The 24,915-nt window shown below is 39.7% G+C and overlaps 1 protein-coding gene across 4 annotated transcripts in view; it reads left to right on the forward strand.

Moving 5' to 3' along the window:
* The window catches only part of LOC148361796 (axin-2-like), a 95,108-nt gene extending 70,355 nt beyond the window's left edge, over positions 1–24,753 (forward strand). For 3 of the 4 annotated variants that reach the window (XM_088342580.1, XM_088342579.1, XM_088342578.1), the window contains exons 2-11: positions 296–1,234; positions 2,818–2,958; positions 6,616–6,718; positions 8,020–8,160; positions 12,462–12,883; positions 12,954–13,103; positions 13,899–14,132; positions 14,205–14,306; positions 16,192–16,317; positions 23,356–24,753. In XM_088342580.1, the coding sequence (XP_088198706.1) occupies positions 402–1,234; positions 2,818–2,958; positions 6,616–6,718; positions 8,020–8,160; positions 12,462–12,883; positions 12,954–13,103; positions 13,899–14,132; positions 14,205–14,306; positions 16,192–16,317; positions 23,356–23,482 (2,379 nt within the window). In that variant the 5' untranslated portion in view covers positions 296–401 and the 3' untranslated portion in view covers positions 23,483–24,753. The remainder of the gene's footprint in view (positions 1–295; positions 1,235–2,817; positions 2,959–6,615; positions 6,719–8,019; positions 8,161–12,461; positions 12,884–12,953; positions 13,104–13,898; positions 14,133–14,204; positions 14,307–16,191; positions 16,318–23,355) is intronic. The other variant, XM_088342581.1, reaches the window with a different exon arrangement.
* Positions 24,754–24,915: the final 162 nt, after the last annotated feature.

The following is a 24,915-nucleotide window of genomic DNA, read 5'->3' on the forward strand; positions in this document are numbered from 1 at the left end:
CGAGTCCAGCGCCGTGGACTATTATAGACAACATGTGCGAGCTGCAGATGCCAGCAATTAATCTTCTTTGTTTGTTCTTTAAAAATGTTTTGATGTGACAGATCCACTGCCCGTTGAGAATGCAGGTTTCATTTGATCTCTCATTAGATTATAAATAGACAATTGAAACAGAAAAAAAAGCTTTTCATTCTCATTCCTATTGAGGTGTTTTTTAAGAGGGACTGTTTACTTGATGTCTTCCTTTGAAGTTCAGCAGGATATGGCTTTGATTAGATCAATACTTTCTCTGTTTCAGAGTGAAGAGGAGCTGAGAAGCTCCCCTGCTGCTTTTTGAGAGTGAGTAGGATTAGGCTGGAGCTCAGTGGAGGTAACACTGCACTCTCACGGAGGCGTCCGGAGCCATGAGCAGGGCGCTTACGGAGCACATCAGTGGTAGCTTCAGAGAAGATGCTCCTCGCCCTCCGGTACCGGGAGAGGAGGGAGAGTCGACATGCTCCGTACCCAGCCGGTCTGGAAAAATGAAAGCCTTAAATAAGCTTAAAGATAACCCCGGTGCAGCCACACTCCCTGGCTCCACTCAGAGGAGAAACGAGGATGGCTTGGGAGAGCCGGAAGGGAGCGCGTCGCCGGACTCGCCACTGATCCGATGGACAAAGTCTTTGCATTTCCTTCTCGGCGATCAGGACGGTGCTCATCTATTTAGGACCTTTTTGGAGCAGGACAATTGCGTGGATACTTTAGACTTTTGGTTTGCATGCAACGGCTTTAGGCAAATGGACTTAAAGGATACCAAAACAATGCGTGTTGCCAAAGTTATTTTCAAACGGTACATCGAAAACAACAGCATTGTTTCAAAGCAGCTCAAACCCGCAACCAAGACCTACATAAGGGATAGCATTAAAAAACAACAGATCGACTCTGTTATGTTTGACCAAGCGCAGACGGAGATCCAGTCCAACATGGAAGAGAACGCTTACCAGATGTTTTTGACCTCTGACATATACCGCGAGTACGTCCGCACCGGCTTTGAGAATGTGGCTTACGCAAATCACGGCGCGCTCGGCAGCCTCAAGCTCATGTGTGGATATCTTCCACCTCTTATGGAGGAAGAGGAGTGGAGCTGTCACGACCTAACGGCAAAGGCTTTAGGTTCTGTGGTCGGACTTTCAGCGAAATCCCTGAGGTCGACCGTCGCCATTCGCACAGCGGGAGAAATGATGGAGACCAGTTGCAGGTAAAAAAACGCATCCTATTGCCGTTTTCATCGGACAACTAACTCATGTCAGTTCTTGTGAAGGGCGGTAGAGGGGAGACAGTTGATCAAAGTGTCTCAGAAATGGCATTCTTACCGTTTGTGCCTTTCTGGCTTTTAGTTGGTTTGGAGGTTAAAGGCCAGGTGTGTATCAGCCACAAAACATCAATGAAGCTGAACCCTCCTTTTAGGTAAATGGTGCCTTGCAGCAGGTAAACTTTCTGCTGGCTTATTTAAGTTTACTGTGCTTTGAAACCTTTTCTCCCGTGCAGGCATGACTTCATGCATTATGGACTAGACTACAAAAAACCACTTCAGCAGTAGGATTGGTTTTGTTTTGGTTGCTACCTGGTTCTAAAGACATCATGCTTTTATATAAATTGATTTAACAGTGTTCACTAATTGATTAGAACAAAAAGAAAAAGCCATGCCTGCCGCGCTGTCGCTCCAAAAGCAATTAAGTCCTTTGTATTCATTTGCATGTCCCCGTCAGTGCTATGTTGGGACCTCGTAAGCAAGTGTTTGTTGACTGTTGTACTTAAATTGTTGTCGTTTTTTTTTTTTTTTTTTTTTTTTTCTTCGAATAATCATCGAGCAAGCATAAAGAAAAGCTACCCTTTCTCCCCTTGCTATGTATTTAAGTCAAACCATTTCCATCTCAAACATGTGGAACAAATTTTGGCACGGAAACGACTCTCAAATCGTCAAATGTTTTTTCTTCTTAGATCTCCCATCTGTAACACTAGAGTGGTAAAAACATCCTCCGTTTCTTCCACTACTTTGCGTGCTATTGCATTTCAATGCCTTTTTTATCTCTCTTTTTCGGAAAATAAACTGTTGGTCCGGGTTTGTACGGTTTGCTTGAAGAGAGTTGACTGGAGCAAGTAAAGACGGTTAGGGGATCACGAAAGCAACAAGAGATGTGGAAAGAGAGTGGGGGTGCAGAAAATCCCAGCTGTGCTAAATACCTGACTCTTTTGCGCGGACCTTCCAAAGGTCAGGTTTGTGCTTGGGGCCTACAGCTTTAGTCATGCTGAGGTTCTCCTCTCAGCACTCCCTGCAGAAGGCATTCTCATAAAGAAAGGGGCCCTCCTACCCTCTTTCCCGCTTCCCCCACCTTTGCAAAAGCTCAAGTTCCCCCCTACCTCCTTTGCCTCGCTTCCCCATCTACCCCCTTCACCACTACAACTGGAATGCAACACAGCAGGAGAGGAGATAGTCACACAGAAAGACTTAAGCGAGGAGAGCGAGGGAGTTTGGGAAAGGGAGGATTCACATGCTCTAGAAGGAGAGAGCAAATGCGAGTAGGGGGAGCAGAGGGTGTTGGCATATAAGAAAAGAGACAGATCTCTAATGTGGATGACACAGTGTTGCGCTAATGACTCATATTACACAAATCTACTGAGGACATTGTCAAAACAAACTTCAAGTTGTCCTGTTTATCTTCCTAATTGGACTGAATACGCATCAGAGGCAAACATCAATCCTGCGACATGTTCTTGCAGTTTTCGCTCTGACACTGAAAACAAAATTCCCTTTCAAATGTCAACTCTTCTTTTTCACAGGGCACACCATCGTGGAAATAATGGCAGCCCGTATTTTGTCAACTCTGGCTACATCTTTGCTCCTGCCACCAGTGCCAATGACAGCGAGATCTCCAGTGATGCAACCACAGACGATTCAATGTCAATGACAGACAGTAGCGTGTAAGTTTTTTTTTATTAACATGCACATCTCTGGAGATGGCGGATTTCTGCAGATGTTATCATTTTCATTGTACAAATAAGATTGAAAACATGTATCCAACAGGGTTCGTACGGGTGCTTGAAATCCTTGAAAATGTTTGAATTTTAATGTTGTGTTTTTAAGGTTAGAAAAATGCTTGAATTTTGGGTGAAAGTCTTGGAACGCTTGAAGATGTTGCCATTGCCATGTTTCTTGGCAGTCTGACTCTATAGACCAAACAATAAATGGAGAAAATATTTTAAAAAGTGTTTGATAATGATGCCATCACATCTGTTCTGGTGGGTTGTAATCATTGCGTTGTCATGTGGAGCGTCAGAGCCTCCTAAAGGTCGCACCCAAGAGGACAGTTGAGTTGTTCCTTGCCCGCATGCTGGTTTAAGATCAGGTAATTGTGCAATTGTGTAATTGTAATCCTGTGTAGTCCTTTGAGACATTTTTGTGATTAAGGGCTATATAAATAATAGTGACTTGACTTGACAGTTCTATTTAGAATATTGACTAATTTGGCTCGCCTCAGTGAGAAGAGTCAACTCTTTCGGCTCCCAAAAGAACTCTCAGATATTAGTTTTTTTAATGATATATCATCAACAATGATAAAACATTATACACAAAATTATTTAGTAATTAGCTATTTCATATGTTTTGCAGAGGCTCCGTAAAAAGCACATGAAATATCAATTAAAATATTTACCGATGTAACTATTGTAAACTACAATACAATTTTAGCTTTTTACATACCGAACAGATTTCAAGTCTAACAACAGCTCAAATCACTGAAAAAGACAAATCAATAAACTTAAAATTGAAAATATTAACTCTTCAGTGCTATAAAATAAATGGTCAAATGCAAAAAAAAAAAATTTACAATTCACCTATAACCAATTGAGACACAGATACTCTGGAAACACTCAAAAAATATGAATTCAAGTTAGTAAAACGAAAAGCAAATGTTCAGCAGTTTTGAAGATTGAAAGATTGAATATTATTTAATTTGGCAAATTTTCCTATTTTTTATACAGACGATACATTCTTTTTATTGTCTTCCATTTTGAACTCTATTATTACCCAACATCTATAGAGCCCTTTCCGTGTTTGTAAACCAGTGTGACATATTTAAGCTGCGTGTTCATTGTTGAAGTAGAACGGCAGAATTCATGTCAGTTTATAGCTGCCGATTGACACAAAAAGATCCTACATAATAGATAGGAACAGTTCAAAGTATGGGCGAGCAGAAAGATAGGAACTTTATTTTGGTCATCAAGTCAACAAAAAAATCAACTTCTTTTGATCAGCGCTGAATTTCTTCCATTGGAGGTACTGGAAAAAATTGCTTTGAAAGTGCCTAATAAGTGATTGAATTCCACCACTAAAAAGGTCTAAGAACCCCGATCCAAGTTTAACAGGAAAACAACCCAAAAAGAACATTCAGTCTTGCAAAATCATTATTCTGAGAATGTCCTATGAATGTCTTTAAACAGGGAATTCCATTAATGAGGTGTTTTCATGACCCCTCGGGTGAGAACTGCAAAAGGCATTATTTTCAGAGACCTTTTAGAAGTTTATTTTTTGATACTGGACTTGCAGAAGAGATAAAACGGTCTTGATGTGTGTAGGTGTGTTGCTTCATTCCCAAAGTTGAAATTAATTCCTACCACCCACCCTTTGCCAAAACAGAAGGTTTTTTTTCTTCCTCGTATTATCTAATCGCTCTTCTCTTTGAACAGCTAAAGTAGAGGGGGAGGGAAACGGCCATTTGGGCCTCAAGACAAACTCACTGAAAAATGTTGGCACCAAATGAAAGGAGGCTTACTCACATGGTGGGTCGGTTTCCTGCCACTGGCCTCTGTGGCGTGCTGAGATCATGTGTCTGCGAGGCTTTCACAGGGGTTACTCATTGATAGACTTTGCGACAGAAGAACTCCCCCCTGGCCGGACTGGTGAACCCCCAAAAATCACTTCCATCATGACCCAGTCCTCTAAAAAGTGTCTCTCTTCCACTCGCCACAGCCTGTTGCAGGGGTGCTGGGGCTCAAAGTGCAAGAGAGTGAGAAAATAAAGTGCGTGGAGTATAAAAGGCTTAACTGAATCGCTTTCAGCCTATTGTTGGGTGCAGGGGGCTTAAGGGGATAAAAGGGTGGCTGGGTGCTTTGAAAATGACTTGCACAACTGAATAGGAGATCCGCATAAAGTAAGGGCCAGTGAAGCCATGAAAGAGTGCGTCTGTTCTCTCCTATAAAACTTACACAAAGTATAAACATTTCAAAATGTATCACCAATGTCCAGATTTTTTGAAGTAATTTAAAACTCAGTAGGTTGGCATTTAGTCGATATTATATTGTTAAGAGTATGTTTATCGTCAGGCCACTTTTTCCATCGTGCTCCTCTAAGAACTCCACACTGTAGAGTTTGTTGAGTTATTGTAGAGACAACTGTTTCCCTAGAGTGGCACTCATCTACCTGAAAGTATTTTATAAGAATGTATTAATGTATTATCATTGATATAATTTATGTCTGTCTGTTTACTCGTATTATTTTATATAAAGTCGTTAACTCAGTTCTCTGAAGAGGTTTAGATCACAGACCTTGGTTTTTTCTAGTGTCCTTGAGTAGTTACTGTTTCTTTGTCCCCAACCAAAAGGATTTCATTAATACAAAAAAGACAGTCTTTGATTCGAAGGGAACAGTTTCATGAGTGTTCAAAAGTCGTTCTGTAAATTTGAATCTCATTTCCCGGATAAAGAACAAGAGGAGGATTTTGAATTTGGGGGAGTGTGGGATTTGACGGCAGGCTTTAGTTTTTGCTTATATCTTATTTATGGATTTACTTGGACGCTGGGGAATGTTGCAGCACCAACTTCAAACATTACCTTATCTTACAAACCAGCCTTTTGATGTTGCTCAGATCAGAGGCTCATAGCAAAGCGCTCGCCAAACGAAGATGGCAGTGGGTGCATATGTGCGTGAGTGTGAGATTTCAAAGCCGCAGCAGAAAACTAGCGTTTGGACTAGGTCAGATACTTCTGAGCGGCCAAAACGGCCAAGATAATTGGCTCAGCTTAAGTGGCAACTGCCTCGACGGGCTAGCAAACTGAAGAAATGAAAAGTCCCACAATAATTGCTTAATTGTAGACAGGGTAGAATGTCTTCCTAATGACATGCTCTGTGTCAGTGATACAAAAAGCGTTGAGATTAGCGCATAGTATTCAGCTTTATTAAGAAGAGCTGTCAAATCTGACAAGGACTAATCTTATCAGAGGGTCTCTTTTGAAGTCCACAGGAGGGTATTTAGCATATCTCACCCATTGTTCTGCAGGGTTTTGTGATGTGCGTTTTTGTTGCCTCAGCTTCAAAAGATGTGAGTCCTGTTGACTTTTCTGTAGTGTGAATAGTGGTGTGCCATTGGGGGATGTTGTGTTAGTCATTTTGCTGTTGAACGGTTTCCCGGCTGATTTTTTTCCTTCCCACAACAGAGTTTGGCTAATGGTTCTAAAGTACCAGCACTTGGCAAGAAAGTACAGGACCAGTGTGTCCTTGTGTGTGTGTGTTTGTGTAGCAGGAAATCTTCTAACTTTGGTTTATTTCCTTTTTTAAGGGACTGACTGACTTTTGCTTCACAGAGATGGAGTTCCTCCTTATAAATTGACCCCCAAGAAGCATCTCCAGCGAGAGATGAGTCGCAGTGTCAAGATAAATGGCCAGATTACACTTCCCCACTTTCCAGTGAGTATGTTGTTGTTTTTGTGTTAATTATCGAAGCTTTATTTATGTGTGGGACTGGAGAAAGTTGTTTGAGGCCACTTCAGTACTACCTAAGCGTGATCATTAGGGCTGCAACAACGAATCGCTAAATTGGATTAAAATCGATTGTTACAAGCGTTATTAACTCACTACACTACCTTATCTATTCATCGTTTGTTGCTATTTATGAGCCACTGAGCACGTTAATCAAAGAAAATTGTGCATTGTCTTGTTCTGAAGTAGTAAAGTTGTAGTACTGTTTTGGTCCGGCAGAAGGCACCATAAGGCCGTTTTTATAAGTCAAGTCATATTTATTGGTCAAGACCTTAATCACAAGAAGTCTCAGAGAGCTGTACAGACAATACACAGACATTATCATCATGAAATATAGGTAATGACAGAGTTTTAAAAAATCCTCAAGCTCACAATATCCTTAAACATAATCTAAAAGGTTGAAATGTTACTACCTTAAAAAAACTCTCAAGTAAAATATTGTTGCAGACCTCCTACTATATTATTTTTTATTAACTACATAATAATGTAAATAATCATCTATGTTTAGTACAGGCTTTACTAATATTTTGAATTTCTTTTAGTATGGCTCTAACTTCCATGATGTACCAGCCCTAAGCAGTAGGGCCCCATGTAGGGCTGGTGCTCCTTTCCAAGCAGCTACACTTGCCTTTTTCTTATCCCTTCATCGTGTATACAAAGAGATGAGAGAATCAACCCAAAACGGCCACCTAACAATTGCATATCTCAATGTGTATTATTTTGATATTACTAAGGTTGCCCCACTTCTTATTTCTGTCCTCTTTTACCCGTTCCCTCTTTGCCGTCAATATATGGCTTTTATTCAGAGGTTTAAAACCTCGTGTCCCTCCCACCCCTCGTGTGCTTTTGATGTTTGACAAGGGCCCTTTGAAGTGTGCTGACTTCAGACGGTGCCTAGCTGATGGCTTGGTGGGGCTACAGAGGGTGTAGGCAGGGGGGCTTCGCCTCTAAGCAACCAGCCAACTGCTACCCAGTAGCTTGGCTTTGCCAAGGGCATTGGACATGGAAGTTTGGGGTGCAATGGCCAAGAAAGAATGTGTAGGTTAGCCAGAGCAAGGGCATCTGGATCATATGTTTTTTAGGGGGGGTTAGAGTTGCAGGATTTTGGGAAGAAGGGTGGATTAAGACAAGGGCAGAGGATTAATGTGCCATATTGCATTTGTCAGGTACAATTCACCGTCACGTTACCTCACACTAATGTGTCCTTCCCACTGTATTTCACCCTGCAGAGGACACATCGTCTGCCTAAAGAGATGACTCCCGTCGAGCCTGCATCTTTTGCTGCCCAACTTATAACGCGGCTCGAGAGGCTGAAGCGAGAACAAGAAACAATGAGCTCTTTGGCCGAGAGGTTACAGCAGATCCAAGAGGTAGCGACTCACACACAAACAAAGCTCTATTTTCTCTTAGTAAGGCTAATTTACATTGTTTCTGACTAATTCGTCACAGCAACATTATTATTCTTCAATTGGCAGATAATCTTGTTATTTTTTAGTATTATTTTCCATATTTTGCCGTATTTATATTTGTTAAGTTTAAATTTAAGTAGACACTCAAAACGAGGAGAGTTGATATAGATTGATTTTGAACTGACAAGGAGGGCCGGTAGAGAGGCCTTCGAAAAGTGAATTCCACCCCATCCTAACGCCCGCCCCTGAACCCCCTCTTTATGGAATCGTCAAATTTGCAAAAACAGATCAGCCCTAAAGAAAAATGAAAATGAGAGGAAAACTACTTGTAAGTGAGCAAAGTTATTCTCCACCTACCATATTTAGTTTAAATTTGCTCATTTAAAAAAAAAAACATTTTTTTGTTTGACTTTATTTAAAGTTAATTCAATGAACAAAGTTACCTGCTGGGCTTTTTTATTTGACTGACAAAAAGCTGTATCGAAATACCTAATCAGTACTTTACATATGAGGCGTTACAAACATTGCTGCATGTATTAAAAAAATATACTTGGATTTATAAATAAAAATCCCTTATTATTTTACATTATTTTACTTATTTTATTATGTATTTTGAGTAATTGTTCTTGCGATAAGAACCACAAAAAAAGGAGATCAAAAATACTTATAAGTGAGCAAAGTTATCAGACATCTACCACATCAAATATACATTTGCTGATATAAATATATTTTTTTATTATTTGACTTTATTTAAAAATTGTAAAGTTAACAAGAATATGTGACACTGCAGATAGAGGCACTTTTTTCCAACTTCAAAAATAGTTCCCAAATAAATGTTAGAATAAGAAAAATAATGACTTAATATATACTGAGAAGAAAGAAGAAATATATTTTAAAAGAATGTAATTACCAATCAGCATCCCTACAACATTTTGTAATAAAAAATGTCACAATTATTTTAACCACTTTTTGGCAGTGCGGTCACTTGTGCTTATATCACGTACAATCACTACTATAAAAAGTGAAAAATTGAAATTTGAATGCATGAAATTCTCCCCATGAAAAAAGGCTCATTATTGCTTTTATTTTGGGGGGAAATGTTATCTTCCTCAGCATGTACTGTTATCATTTGTCCGTGTGTTTGTTCCAATGCAGTAAAGTAAACAAATACAAGAAGATGAATATGCGAGTCGATTATTACATTTTGGAATATTTTATTTTTTATTTTTAAGGGCTACATCCATACCAGTGAGTCGGCTCGACAGTAGTGCTTAACGTACAAGAGGCATTATGCCAGATGTGATATGTCGAAGAACAGAGATAAAAAGCCTTGAGATTTTCAAAGTCAGTCGACTTCTTCCCTTTTTTCGCCCTGTCCTCCAGTATCTCATCCCATCGAACTTTAAGTTATGTTTCTGAATCCTCTTGAAGTTTCTTCAAATAGTTAGTCTTTAACTACTCTCTAGTGGCACGTTTGCGGAATATGTGTTGTGCCAGTGTCTTTGTTATGCATTGGCATACTGCATTATATATGAAGCACACCCAAAGCCTGTTAGCGATGATAACAGTGTGGCAAAAAGAAAATTCAAATCTAGTTATGCAGGCTTTTACTCCACTGACTTCAGAGGACAAGGAATATTCTGTAAGTTGGTCTGATTTAAAAATTAAGTTTCTCAGCTTGCTGCTTATTCTGCATGGCGCCTGTGTTGGATGTGTTAACTGAAAAAAATGATTAGTTACCATTACTTTTTATTTCATCTACCGTATTTTCCGCACTATAAGGCGCACCTAAAAGTCTTAATTTTTTTCAAAAGCTGACCATGCGCCTTATAACACAGTGCGCCTTATATATGGCTCAATATTAAATTTGCAAGGTCTCGCAACTTACTCAACAGCCGCCGACTAGATTCTCCCCCGAGCGCGAAGTCGTCCGCGGTGTATGCTGGGATTTATATACCGGCGTTTCATTGGCTAACCAATGTGTCAATTATCATTTGAATCGATCACTATTGGCTGAAGTTATTCGGAGCCTCGGATTGGCTAGATGCCCAAAACAAACCCTCCAATCGGCCGAGTTTAACAATGGCGTAGCAAGTCCGCGGTGTATGCTGGGATTTATATACTGGCGTTTCATTGGCTAACCAATGTGTCAATCATCATTTGAATCGATCACTATTGGCTGAAGTTATTCGGAGCCAAAACAAACCCTCCAATCGGCCGAGTTTAACAATGGCGTAGCAAGTCCGCGGTGTATGCTGGGATTTATATACCGGCGTTTCATTGGCTAACCAATGTGTCAATCATCATTTGAATCGATCACTATTGGCTGAAGTTATTCGGAGCCTCGGATTGGCTAGATGCCCAAAACAAACCCTCCAATCGGCCGAGTTTAACAATGGCGTAGCAAGTCCGCGGTGTATGCTGGGATTTATATACCGGCGTTTCATTGGCTAACCAATGTGTCAATCATCATTTGAATCGATCACTATTGGCTGAAGTTATTCGGAGCCTCGGATTGGATAGATGGCCAAACCAAACCCTGCAATTGGCCGAAAAAGATGTGTCAATCATCAGTTAAATCGATCACTATTGGCTGAAATTATTCAGAGCCTCCAATAGGCTAGATGACCAAAACAAATCTTGCAATTGGCCGAGTTTAGCAATGGCGTAGCAAGCTTAGCAAGCTTGCTAAAGTACACCATAGAGAAACATGTTTTATCAGTCTGTATTTGCAAATAATTTACTCTCCTGGATTTACTTCACTAACGGTTGTAAGAAGACCATGATTGCGTATCATTATTGAACGTGAGAACTTAGGTGAGTTATGCGGCTTTATGTTTTCCCGGTATCTTGTTTTAGAACGATCTTGATGTTGCTGTGATGAGTTGAGTGAATTAAACTCAATTCCAAGTGTTTATTGTCATATGCACAGTAAAGTTGCGAGTGAAAAAGAAAATAGAAACATAGAAATGTTTGGCATTTCTTGAATCCCAAGACTTCAACCTTCCGAATGATATTTGAAATGACGCATTTAAGTGACATCGTACGGACACCGCATCCGCACGTGTCTACGACACGTATTTGCTTCTTTGCAAGCTTTGGGAATGTTAAGGGGGTAATCAGTTGGACTGAATCATCTGACTGTTTTGTCGACGTTCCCATTGTAGCGCCTTATAATCCGGTGCGCCTTATCTATGGAAGATATAGGACCAAAAACTATTTTTTGGGGGTGCGCCCTATAACCCGGTGCGCCCTATAGTGCGGAAAATACGGTAAAATGTATTTCCGTTCAACCCGGAGTACAGACACCCAAAAATAACGTGTTGTTCTGATAGTAACTATCTAGTCAAAAATTACTATTTATACTGCCATTGAAGCAGACCACATTAAACAGATTAAAAATAGCCACATAATAAAAGAAATACAATAAAACGTTAACATCACCCCATGGAAGCGGTGAAGCCTTCTTATATCTTGATTAATCTTGAGAGCCTGCAAACAAACATTTAGCCCAGAAACTCCTTATCCATTTTGTCTCTGGGCTTCAAACCACTCGATTTCATCCTCCATTGCTTAGTACTGTCCAAGACGTTTTCTTATTTTCCAAGCAAGGAATTTTTCAATGTAATTTCACAAATAATAAGACCAAAATTCAGAACACGTTTACCATAAATTCTTAGTTTACGTGAGCCCCATTGACTTCCCGTTCGTGTGTTGTTACTGTATAAGCCACGCTCCCTTCCGTCCACCTGCTCCCTACAAACTCCTACTGGCAACACATAACCAAATATGTGACCCCTTATTTCAGTTTTTTTTTAATTGTAGTAGATACAGCTTAGATGCGTGCATATGAGGTGGGGAGAATGTTAATAGGGAGAAAAAATATTACTCTGTGCTTGAGACGGTTCCACTGTAACTGTATTAAGTGGTACTTTGTAGGGCCATACAACACGCCAACTCCACTTGACGGCGTGATTAGCTGTGTGATGGTGGCTGACTAAGGGTTCAATCATCTGTCCCGAACAAGGGGGAACAGGCACCGATTTGATGGTGTCGAAATTTATAAACGGTTTTAAATGAGTAAATGAGTAACGCACCATGTTGTAACGACATTTGACAAATTTGTCATAATTACGTTTTACAGTACTCGTCACAAAAATAATAATTGCGTTCCAGGAAAGGTTTACTCCTAACACTGCATGCTGCTATGTGGAAATGTTTATCAAAGTCCTTGATTATTTACATATTTCTCCCTTTTCTAGGAGGAGGAAAAAGAGGAAAGCACAGATCTCACCAGCAACACAGCCCTCTATCACCCTCTCCTTCCCAACAGTAGCCAATGTGAGGAGGACCCGCAAGCTATCCTCGATGAGCATCTGTCCCGGGTCCTGAAAACGCCCGGCTGCCAGTCTCCCGGCGTGATTTGGTACTCGCCCCGCTCCTGCTCCCCAGAACGGGCAAGTGCCTTGGTGGCCTCAGGCCACGGGTCGCTCTTTGGTGCTTATCCTGGCTCTGCCAAAACTCTGCTATCGGGCCGCCAGTCAGCAAAACAAACCCATCACCACTATATTCACCATCACCATGCCGGGCCAAAGACAACAGAGCAGATTGAAACGGAGGCTGCTCAGCGTGTACAGTGCCTCTGCCTTCCAGGAGATGCCAATTATTCTGACTTTACCCCTGTGTGAGTGGCAACGCAAACCTGGTGTTAGTTTATCATGGCAAGCTTTTGTGACACATGTCTCTTTTACTAGTCGCTGCAGCACTTTGTCAAGACGTCAAATCAGATCGCCCAGTGAGGGTTTCTCGCCACCATGCCTTCCTCTCGATAGCAGTGACCGATCTCAGAATGTTTGGCAGTGGATTCTGGAAAGCGAGAGGCAGGGCAAACACAAAACTCACAGGTGAGTCTCTGTTAAATTGTGCGACGGGGGCTGCAACCAACGACTAAAGTCCCCAACTAGGAGATAACGGCAGAGAGTAGCAAATTTTCAAGTTCTCTACTCCATCTTAAATAATTCTAAACAGTTTTAAACCAAATGGTTGACATTTGTATTTTTAACATTTTGACGTGCTTTAAATTTCATACACGTTTGTCAGGCACTGTCTTTTTTATTGTGAAATATACATTTAAGTCAAGTCATTTTTATTAGTATAGCCCTTAATCACAAAGAGTCTCAAAGGGCTTCACAGGTTATTACACATAAGCATTTTAGGTTATTCTGGAAAGCGAGAGGCAGGTGTTAAAAATGCACAGTACGATGCATGTCATCAAAATTGTATTGGCTCGAATGTTACTTGAATCTATGGAGAGTAAGACTCATTTTGTTCAATTGTCTGATGTACGTTGTCTTTAAATGTTGGTGCATCACAGCGGTACTGCCATAGTACGCAAGGTCTGTTTTGCAAACTTCACAAGTAGTCTTATTATTCTCCGCATCAGGCTAAAATGCTCCCAAACTTTTGAAGTTTTGGTACGCGTACCTGATGTTCACGCCGCCATTTTTGTATGTTACGGCTTGACATAGACACGCTATTAGTGAAGCTCAGCAGATATTGTAATCATGTAAGACGCCTCACACTGTTGAAAATACTTGTCTGGCGATATAATTGTCTTCTATTTTATTTATTTTTGTTGACTAGTCGTTGCAGCCCTACTTTACAATCTTGAGTTCATACTCCTGTTTTTTTTTAAACAGCTATGCCGGCCCGAAGAAACCCAACCTTATTGACTTCAAGACCCTGCCCGTTCAAACTCACTCCTCGTGGGGTGGTGGTGGAATTGGCTGTTGGAATCATCTTCGTGGCCACCACCCAGGTCATCCATTTATACAGGACCCTGCCATGCCACCACTGCCCCCACCTAACACTCTAGCACAGCTTGAAGAGGCCTGTCGTCGACTAGAGGAGGTCTCCAAGCCACCAAAACCCAGGTAGAGATTTCAACGTGCGAGCAAGTTCTCATCACATAAATGCGAGTGCTTATCAGGGTTTTATTCTAAAAGGCATTCAACTGTTGCCATCTGCCTCAGAGATCAGGGCCATCCAGCTACAGCCTTTCCTGCAGGAGCCAGCTCTCTGTCCACTTCTGCATTATCAACAGTCGAGTAAGGATTTGACTATTGTTTGATTTTATTGTTTTAACTTGGGTTGTTTAGCAATTGCTTAAAGGAGACATCATTAAATCAGATGAATAAACTTTTTTGAGCTCTTTAAAACTCAACTGGTCTGCACACTGGTCTGCCCTCGAACCAGTGCCCCTTCCCATTTTGGAAAAACGGCTATAACCAGGTACATTTAAGGAATACGTGAAACTTTATTTCAAACATAAAAAAAAAAAAAAAAAAAAAAAAAAGTTAATGTAACATGTCCGGAAAGGAATATGAAGAATCATATGCTTATTTAATCCAACCCCTTGACTTATTAATTGCGTCTCATCACTAGATATCCTGTGTATCTAGAAATAACAAACACCACATGGATAAACATTGCTCATAGGTTCATAATATAAGACAATAGGGAAATAATGATAACAATAAAAATAATAAACCATTATTCTTGTTTTATATTTCAAGCTATACAAAAAGTATTACAAAAGCAAAAAATCACATAGAAGAAGATAAACAAAAGCTATAACGAAAGGGGAGTGGGTAGAAAACATTTGAGACTTTTCTGTAAAAAATGTTCCCGTGCTTGCGTTAGTGTGACCCAGTAAGGTTGATTATAAAAAACACTTTATAAGCAGTACTTAAATGTCAAACATGTGGGAAAAATAAAAAACAACAATCTTACACTAGAGCTTTTACCTGAAATATTTGAAAGTCCTGACTAAGAGTCTGTTCTTAAAACGCACCATGAGTCCAGTGTAGAACGGCTAAATTCTCTGCCTAGGGAAAAAATATTTTTTGTCAACGCAGCGTCTTACTTACACTGTTACGTTTAAGATAAAGTATAAATAATCCTATTATAGTTTAGTGAAAAAGTGTGTGAAATCAAAATCTACATGTTCTAGAATACAAGTCTAAACTCTTCATTTTCAAAATGTTTTTTTCTCAATCCCATTTCTCCGAGCACACTGCTTTGCAAGAGGTTTTATCTGCTTGGGGTTCAGACAAATCTTAGTCAGTAAAAAGTTCTCACGTCTCCTGCAGTCATCAATATGAAATTTTGGTACCACTGATAACAATAATTCAAAATAAAAGCATACAATTTCAACACCTATAATAATTAATATCAAATCACGATTCATTGATTTTTACATTGATCCGTCATGTTTGTAATGTGCAGTTTTAGATCACAAAATGGCCACCAAATCAGCTACTGTTGTGAGTACTGATACCTTAAAGTAAGACCTGATATCAGTGCAATGTGATGCCTGGTATAAGTAATCTGCCAATCCAAGTAGGAACTGCTGGGAACATATATTGCTTGTTCACACAAACTATGTTTTTTTCTCCAATTGCAAATTCTTTTTACACACAGCTTCACTGTAAAATCAGAAACAGAGGGCGTGCATACTGGATACATTCATTCTTGTAAAGTCTACTGTGAGCAGGAATTATGCAGCGCTCTCATAAATTTGAACCCAACCCAAATATATTTTACAAGAATTCGCAAATAGGTGAAAAAAATGAGTAGTTGGCATGCAGTTGTGTTGGGAAGACATTATGCATATAGGAGTCCTTGTATGTAGAGAGCTTGTTCTCATGTAAACAGCCATAAATGCGATCGTCATTGAATACCCTCGTATTGTTTGCAATAATCTGTGGTCTGTGCAGCCCTTTGAGACTCTTTGTGATTAAGGGCTATACAAATAAACATGACTTGACTTGACTTAAACCATGCAACTACCAAGCTCCCCAATTCATAATTATTTATCTTCGGAATTTTGCAAAGCTGTTGCATGCAGCTCTAGGATTTTGGTTTTCTTTTTACTGAATCAAATTGCCACAAAAAAAGGCATGATTTTAATTGTTGTTCCTCCCCCCTCAGGTCAAATGAATTATCGGTCACCTACTTTTTCTGCGGTGAAGAAATTCCTTACCGGAGTGTTATGAAGAACCACTGCCTCACCTTGGGACACTTTAAAGAACAGCTTAGCAAAAAAGGAAACTATAGGTAAATATACCACAAACAACATCTGCACTACATTCACTAATCGGCAATGTATATGTCCATGACTCAAAACGGAACTGCACAGGAGTAAACACTGATCTGTAAAAATTAAAATATTAAAATGCACACAAGCTAATTCGTCCTGGACAGACTTTACAAATCGAAATTGGGATCCAGCACCCCTTGTTTTTCACAATGAGTAACATTTATTTATTTATTAGACATCAGTAACATATGTACGACTGTGACAAAATAACAATTAAAGATCAACAAATAAAAAAGCAGGAAACAGAATTCCATCCATCCATCCATTATCTGCCCGCTCATCCTCAGTAGGGTCGTGGGGGGTGCTCGAGCCCATCCCAGCTGTCTTCGGGCAGTGGGCAGGGCCACCCTGAACTGGTTGCCAGACAGTCGCAGGGCACACAGAGACAGACAACTCACTCGCTCATTCACACCTAGGGACAATTCGGACTGGCCAATTTACATGACATCCATGTTTTTGGAATTTGGGGGAAAACCGGAGTGCCTGGAGGAAACCCACGCAGGCATGGGAAGACCATGTAAATTCCACACAGGAAGACTGGTAGCTTGATTTGAACCATTGACCTCAGAACTGTGCTGCAGACCACTCTGCTGCCCTGCCGCCAGAACACAGAATTGCAGTTAAATAAATTGTCTTCATTGTCGTTATAAATGAGTACCGTATTTTCCGCACTATAAGGCGCACCGGGTTATAGGGCGCACCCCGAAAAAATAGTTTTTGGTCCTATTTTTGACATACATAAGACGCACCGGATTATAAGGCGCTACAATGGGAACGTGGACAAAACAGTCAGATAGTTCAGTCCAACTTCTTACCCCCTTAACATTCCCAAAGCTTGCAAAGACGCAAATAGGTGTCGAGAACACGTGCGGATGCGGTGTCCGTAAGATGTCACTCAAATGCATCGTTCCATCATTCGGAAGGTTAAAGTCTTGGGATTCAAGAAATGCTAACCATTCCTTAGTATCTATTTTCTTTTTCGCTCGCAACTTTACCGTGCATATGACAATAAACACTTGGAATTGAGTTTAATTTAAAAATAGACACTCCATTCCATCCATTTTCTGCAACGCTTATCACAGAAACATCGAGTTCAGTCTGAAACAAGATACTGGGACAATATAAAACCTGGAGTAGCTCACCGAAGTCGTTGTGTTCATAATAATGTGCAGGCAATGTCCTCTTATATCCGTGAGGGTAGTAAATCCAGGAGAATACAATATTTACAAATACAGAATAGAAAAAAATGCTTTCTCTATGCCGTCAGCCACATGCTATACGCATTCATCTTTTTCGGCCAATTGCAGGCTTTGTTTCGCCGTTTAAGCCAATGGCAGCCTGTAAATGATAAAAAGGATCCGCCCCTTGACCTCCGAATAACTTTAGCCAATAGTGATCGATTCAACTGATGATTGACACATCTTTTTCGGCCAATTGCAGGCTTTGTTTGCCGTTTAAGCCAATGGCAGCCTGTAAATGATAAAAAGGATCCGCCCCTTGACCTCTGAATAACTTTAGCCAATAGTGATCGATTCAAATGATGATTGACACATTGGTTAGCCAATAAAACGCCGGTAAATAAATCCCAGCATACACCGCGTACTACTTGGCGTTCGGGGGAAAATCTTGTCGGCGGCTGCAAGTTAGTTGGAAAACTTTGCAATTTTAAAATTGATCCATAAATAAGGCGCACTGTATTATAAGGTGCATGGTCAGCTTTTGAAAAAAATAAAGGCTTTTAGGTGCGCCTTATAGTGCGGAAAATACGGTACATCAAAATTGGAGGGCTTCCCCTTTTAATGCAAGAACGCGATAAAGTAAGCAGGTAGCTAGCTGCACGCTATGCTTCAGGTATCTATGGCTTCACCCAGGTCTCCGTGATGATTGAAAAACAAGAGTCACGTATATAGCAGTTTCCCACGAGCTGTAGCTCCAGGTCATCAATTTCATGGGTAATGGGTCTGGCGTTTGTGAGATACAGGCTTGACAGGGGTGGGCTTAAGAGAAATATAACCTGAAGCCTCGCTATTACTTTCTCTACCTATGCCGCCTAAGTCTTTTCCCGGACCCGATAACAATCCACTGAGCACCCGGTGATCAGCATTTCTTTGCACTCTTCTGACTTTTCTCATAGTCCAAATAAATTGATGATTTTCTTTCCAATCTAACGAGCTGCTCAAACATTGGCTGTCGCTGTGCTTCACAGTTTGTTTTAATGGCCACTTTGACTTGTGCGCCCATCAACTGCAACTGGTCTCAATCATACTATTACAATAATGGCTGCTGCTAGTAGTAAACCAGATTGTCATGCACAATCAGCTGTATTTAGAATTTAATATTTGCTAACCAATACAAAGCAGTGAATTTTGAAGGATTATCAAATACATTATTTGTGGATACTAACATTTTAACACTTGAGAGCAATTGTGTAGATTTCTGCCACATAAATAATGCAAATTCACACCCATCTCACGAGTATTATTGGTCATAGGCTCGTGTGGTACAATCGCAGTGTGAAGCACTGCAGCTTTTTAAGTTGAAAAGAAACCGGGCTGATCCGCCGAAGGGGGTGGGCGTTCTGCAGCAATTTTGTTTGCACATCTGGTACTGATTTCCATGGTAAGACAGCCTTAATAAAATGGCTTTGAAGCCTGATCCATTTTATTTTGTGCACAAACTGAGAGGCCTTAACATTCCTCTATGCCATTATTGCATCAGGCATTGAAAATCAAACATGGCAAGCACCTTCCTCCCCCACTAACCCCGGACAAAGAGATATTTAAATGAGAGCTGCAATTAAAAAAGAAAGAATATAATTCAATAACTGACTTCTTTGCGTTAGACATGATGAAAAAGTCTTCCTGCGTCTGTTTGGTTGGAGAGAGAAAGGAGTCTTTCACCTTTGCTAACCCGAAACTGTAGAAAAGCAGAGAAATTGGGGGCGAACATGAAAAGTTTGTCTTGAATTGCTGCAGAATGTGTGGAGTTTGTTAATTTGGACATGGCAATAGTACAGCAGAGAACAGTATACTGCAGCCTTGCCAGACACTATTGGTGCCAGATGTTGCAAAGAGTACAAAAAAAAATCTACCACATAAAACAAGTTCTAATGGAAAGGCTCGCTCGTGAACAGAAACCAAGTGATGACTTTGAGGCATTTGTGAAAATCTAGCATTCTAAATCCAGCCATCTTTGAAATGTTGTACTTTTATAGTCCATAAAAATGGTTTCACTAAATTACATTTCCATCACATTAGTCACATAAGTGTGCAAAATAGAACCTTGTTGCTATGTATGCTGATGGCACATTTAGTTTATTATCCCTCTTACACATGTACATGTAAAATGCTGCTAATAAAACGTCTACTGTTCAAATCTTTGTGGACAAAGTGTGAAAAATGCCTAATTCTACACGGAGCCTTGGTTTTTTCTAAAAACGTGAGGGAAGGCACATAAAATTGAATACAATACCTTAATTTCTGTGCCACAAGGCACACCAGATAATAAGAAATATTTTGTGATATTTTTTACATATATATATATACGGTGTGCAAAACTATTGGCCTCTGTGACATGATTTTTTTTTCTTAATGTGTACTTTACGATTATTTCACAGTTAAATTAGCAGTTGCATGCATATTATTCAAAAATGTGCGGTGTATAAAGGCCTAACAGGTCGGAGAAGTGAAGCGGAAGCTGCCCTGCTTCAGTAAGGGAGGAAAACATATTGGATTTGGGCAGTGCCCGAGGGGCTTTACCCCCGGAGATGGGAGGTGTCTGGCGTAGGTCATGGGTCATCTCTCTACTCCCCTTCTTCTTCTCTCAAGCTGAGATAACTCCCAGGGTTAGTTTGCTCCCAGTGATTGTGAAGCCAAGGCTCCTAATGATTTCTCTTCTCTACTTTCAAGCCAGTCTCAGATCAGCAGGAGGGATTTAATGATAAGCTTTGTAATGGGAAAAAAAGAACTCATTTGTACTCCATTTTACATGTCCCTTTACTCATGGTACCAAAAAAATAAGCAAAGGCTGCGTGCATTATTTGACATTCCTCACTCTTTGTCTACAAAGATTTAACTGAATACATTTTATTAGCAAACAAAAACAAATCCTCGACTGCAGTTTTAATTCCATGCACATATTAGTCCAGTGCGCTATACAAATGAAAATATATGACAAAAGACTATATTTGGGGGTATGCCGATTTATGCATAAACATATGAACACATTTAATTTTATGATATATATTTAGGTTTTACGTGATTTATTTATGTGTTCATGTATTTATAAATCATATATTTGTAGGTATTTATTCGTTTAAACATTTATTTTTACTTACGGCGGGATTTGTCTTCCACATTTATCCTGGAAAACATTCAAACGTGTTTGTTGGTGCAAAAATATGAACTCTACATTGCCAGCTCCACACTTCTGTAGCTGTGTTATCTGTGAGGGAGAAACAAGGATCATGTACTCAAGTGCAGGAAGTCGCGTGTTTTCTTCTGCAGACTCTGGGGCACCTGAAACGTCAACCCATGTGACAGAAAAGGCTTCCATTTGACAGCAAGTCCAATTAAAAGACGAAAAGTGTTTTTTTGTTTTTTTTTCTTGGCGGGGCAAAACTTAAAACTAATTAACCCTTCAACTTTAATAAGAGGTTACAAAAAGATCACACCCATCTCACGTTCCTATTGCTCGCAGTCACGTTGAAATAGTGGGTGAATGAATCCACACACCCGCAGGTTAGATTGTTTTGGATGTGGGGGGTTCAGATTCTTTTTGCAAAGGGACATTGTGTGTTATTTAGCACATCACAGTGTAAAAAAAAATCTGTCATACGTTAAAAAATAAGCAATATTGATTTGAAGAAGGAGCAAAAAGTTACGACGGATCATAAAAACATGGATTTTGTATAGTCTTTTTGGGTTAGATTACAAAATACAGCAACACCTGGTGGTCAAATAGTACTAAGTGTCCCTTTAAATTATGGTGTGAAGTAGAGTCGCTAGCTGCCTTTACAGTTTGCAACAAAAAGGCTAATTAATTTTTATTTAGCAGGATTCGTTTCCATTGCTTGTGTGTCTCTAAGAGTCTGATTTAGAAAAAAGATAAATCAAGCGGAAGTCAACCCAAAAGATATTCCATGAGTTTATAATCCTTAAAACAGTATTTCGAATAATAAAGTGATTGTTGAATATGAATTAAGTAACAATGTTTTTTTTATTTGTAACACTGAGGCTGCCATTTTGAGACTTGCCGTGAAGTGAAGATAATGTTCCGGATGGAACTGATAACCAATCATGACTTTGCTTCAGAAAGCAGGTAATTGGTTGATAGGTGAAACCATGGCAACAGTGATGTAATTTTGAGTGGACAGCAATTGGCGAAATGGAACAAAACAAATGGCTTTTACTTTTCAACCTCTTTTATACAAAAAAACTATTACTCAAAATGTCAGACTATTGTGGGTTCATACAACATATGATTCTTAAGAAAATATTTGGATTGGGTTGAAGGACAGTAGATACTTCTCTTATCCTTTGCAGGTTTGTTCGAATTCAAGTGTTGAGATTATTAGAATTAAATGCTACATCTTGATTTTTTTTAATGGCAAAATATTCTGAACGCTTTCGAGGGTTTTTAGTGCAGTAGTATGCCAGACTGGTAGCCTCACTATTGCCTCCCGATGCCGCCTCAGTCGCTTAACCAACCAGATAATAATTCAGGGTGTACACGATGGTCATTAGAAATATTTTTTTTACTTTCCACAGAGTCCAATTTAATTGATTTATTTCCCAATATAACAAGCTAAAGCTAGGGGTCGCTATTCTTTCCAATTCAATTACAGAGGGAGCGCCCGTCCGTTGCTTGACTGATAGCATACAACTCCCTATCACAGTTGCGGACATAGTCTCACCCACGCAAAACAGAGCGCCCTCAGAGCGCTGTCTAACAAAACACTATGCACGATACAATGATATCAGCGAAAATAAAGACAAAATCACTTCAATTCAAAATTCGCGAAGGAGTGAACCGGTGATAACCTGCATACATGTGTATATTAAAGCATTCAGAGATCTATAAAAAATTATAAAATACAAAACAATTTTTGCTTTTTACACACTTAGCAAACAATAAACTGTCTGCATTCATATAGCGCTTTTCAATTACAACACCAGATTTAAAGTTGAACAACAACACAAAATCCTTGAAAATGCAAAACAATAAAATAGAAATTAAAAGAATTAACTCTTGGGTGCTATATCTTAATGATAAAATGCAAAGATTTAAATATTTACTATTCTATTTTAACCAATTTAGATGCAGATTCTCTGAAAAACACACAAAAATATAAATTAAAATAAGTTTAACAAAAAGCAAAAGATCAGCAGTCTTTAAGATTGAAAGATTGATTGCACTCTGCTTCAGAGCAATCAATATCATCAAAATGAGTCCAAAGTTGGCTCATTTTCAGCTTTCTATAACATACAGTTCTTTTTTTGTCTTTCGCATTGACCTCAATTATTCCCCTAAAGAATCATTCCTGTGTTTGTAACCAAGTGTAATGTAGCCAAAACTGCACGTGCATTGTTGAAAGAAAATGGAAAATTTAATTTCCGTTTATAGCACAAAAGATCATAGATCATAGGTCGGAACTTCGCAAAATAGCACAAAATATGTGCTGACAGCCAGATGGTGACTTTATTTTTGTCATTAAAGTCAACAACTAAGTCTTCTGATTGGCTCTGGATTTTTGCCCTTTAAAGGCACAGGAAAAATTGGCCTTGAAGGTGCTTTAACAGTGCTTGAATTTGGCCATGTACAAACCTTGTTTTGGGCACATGCAGCTTATAGTCAGGTGTGGGTTATGTATGTACAAAATGTCTTTCCAAAATCTTTTGTGTGTGGCCTATAGTCTTGTGCGTGTTATTGTCTGGTATTTACATGAGTTGAAAGCATGCTATATGTCATGCTTTTTTTGTTTGTGTCCTACGCAGGTACTACTTTAAGAAAGCCAGCGACGAGTTTCAGTGCGGTGCGGTATTCGAGGAGGTCTTGGAAGATGCTGCGGTCTTGCCAATGTATGACGGCAAAGTCCTAGGAAAGGTGGAGAGGATGGACTAAAACGCAAGCAGGATCTTTTTTCCCCAATGCGGAAGACCAGGGAAACTTGAGGAAGGCAGTCTATAATAGACTTTTTACGAGAAAGTGTAAAAAACAAAAACTAAAAAACATAAAAAAACAAAGAAACTTAATATATCCAGCACAAGGAGCGATCGAAGGAAGACGAGCCAATGAAGTATGCCTAAACCAGAGGGGGAACGTTCCCCTACCTGATTTTTCTCAACCAACCAGCCTTAGAAACACAAGGGAACAACTCCAGAAACTCAAACTTAACACTTGTTGACTATATAACCACTGTTGTATCAAGAGACTGTTGTGCGTTTACACTGACACGCGGGTCGAGTGCAACAGACTAGCAAAAGGACTGGAGACAAGCCAGCCTGTGCTTTAGCCTAATAAAGTGTTCATACATGTGCATATACCGTAAATTCTGGACTACAAGCTGCTACTTTTTGTTACATTTTAAGCAATGCAGCTTTGATTAGGGTGCGGCTTTTTTTTTTCTGTGGCGGGAAAAATATTTTGCCCGGCAACAGAAGACCAATAATCTGAATGAGTAGTTCACATTTTGTGATTAATGACCACTTCCATTATTGAAAATTGGTTACGTTTGTGGCAGGCAGACAAAAATGACTATAAATACTAAACACCCCAGTTTATTGTCCGACCATATTTTGGCAGCCCCAGCCTAGTAATAACTTTAATAATAATGATGATAATAATAATAAGCTCAAATCCACTGTGCCAACACGAGACCACTGGGGATCCTGATTACATAGGAAAAGGCATTAGATTGTATCTCATCATCACATTGTTTTTACCCACAGTTCTCAGCTGAGCGCTCTCCCACAATACTCCACGTCAATGTATTTATAATGTAATAACGCATTTAGGGGAAAGAGTTCAGCCAAAACGGTGTTGTTCAACGTGGCACTGTGAGTAAAAATAGTGTGATCATGAGATAAAACCCAATGCTTTTTGATATGACACCTGCAATCCTAGTGATTTTGTCAGTTTCAGTAGTTGCCGTAAGACCTCGGTGTAACGTACACCAAAATTTGTTGACAGGAATATATTTGGTATTTATTTTCTTTCTGTGTAGTTTTATGTATTTATTTCTGTGTGGCTTGGTATCGAACAGCCTGGGACCAGTCCACGGGCTGGTGGTTGCCAACTACTGATATAATACATAACAGGAGCAAAAGCGGGGGTTTGATGGTACTTTTGAGTACTACTTTTTTCCCCGAAGTCTTCAACGTATACATCTGAACAGCAGTCAAAACCTATTACGTTTTCTATCCATATCATTGAAGTCATTGACCTGACAATGACTAGTTCCCTTCATATTTTAGGAACGATGACAAGCGCATTTACGTCTGTGCACTATTCTCTAAGGAATGGTTGCCCCTGCGCTGTCGTCTAGAAATATAGGG

The sequence above is a fragment of the Urocampus carinirostris genome, chromosome 8 (genome assembly GCF_059441175.1).
Source record: "Urocampus carinirostris isolate Australia breed hairy pipefish chromosome 8, RoL_Ucar_1.0, whole genome shotgun sequence".
NCBI lineage: Eukaryota > Metazoa > Chordata > Actinopteri > Syngnathiformes > Syngnathidae > Urocampus > Urocampus carinirostris.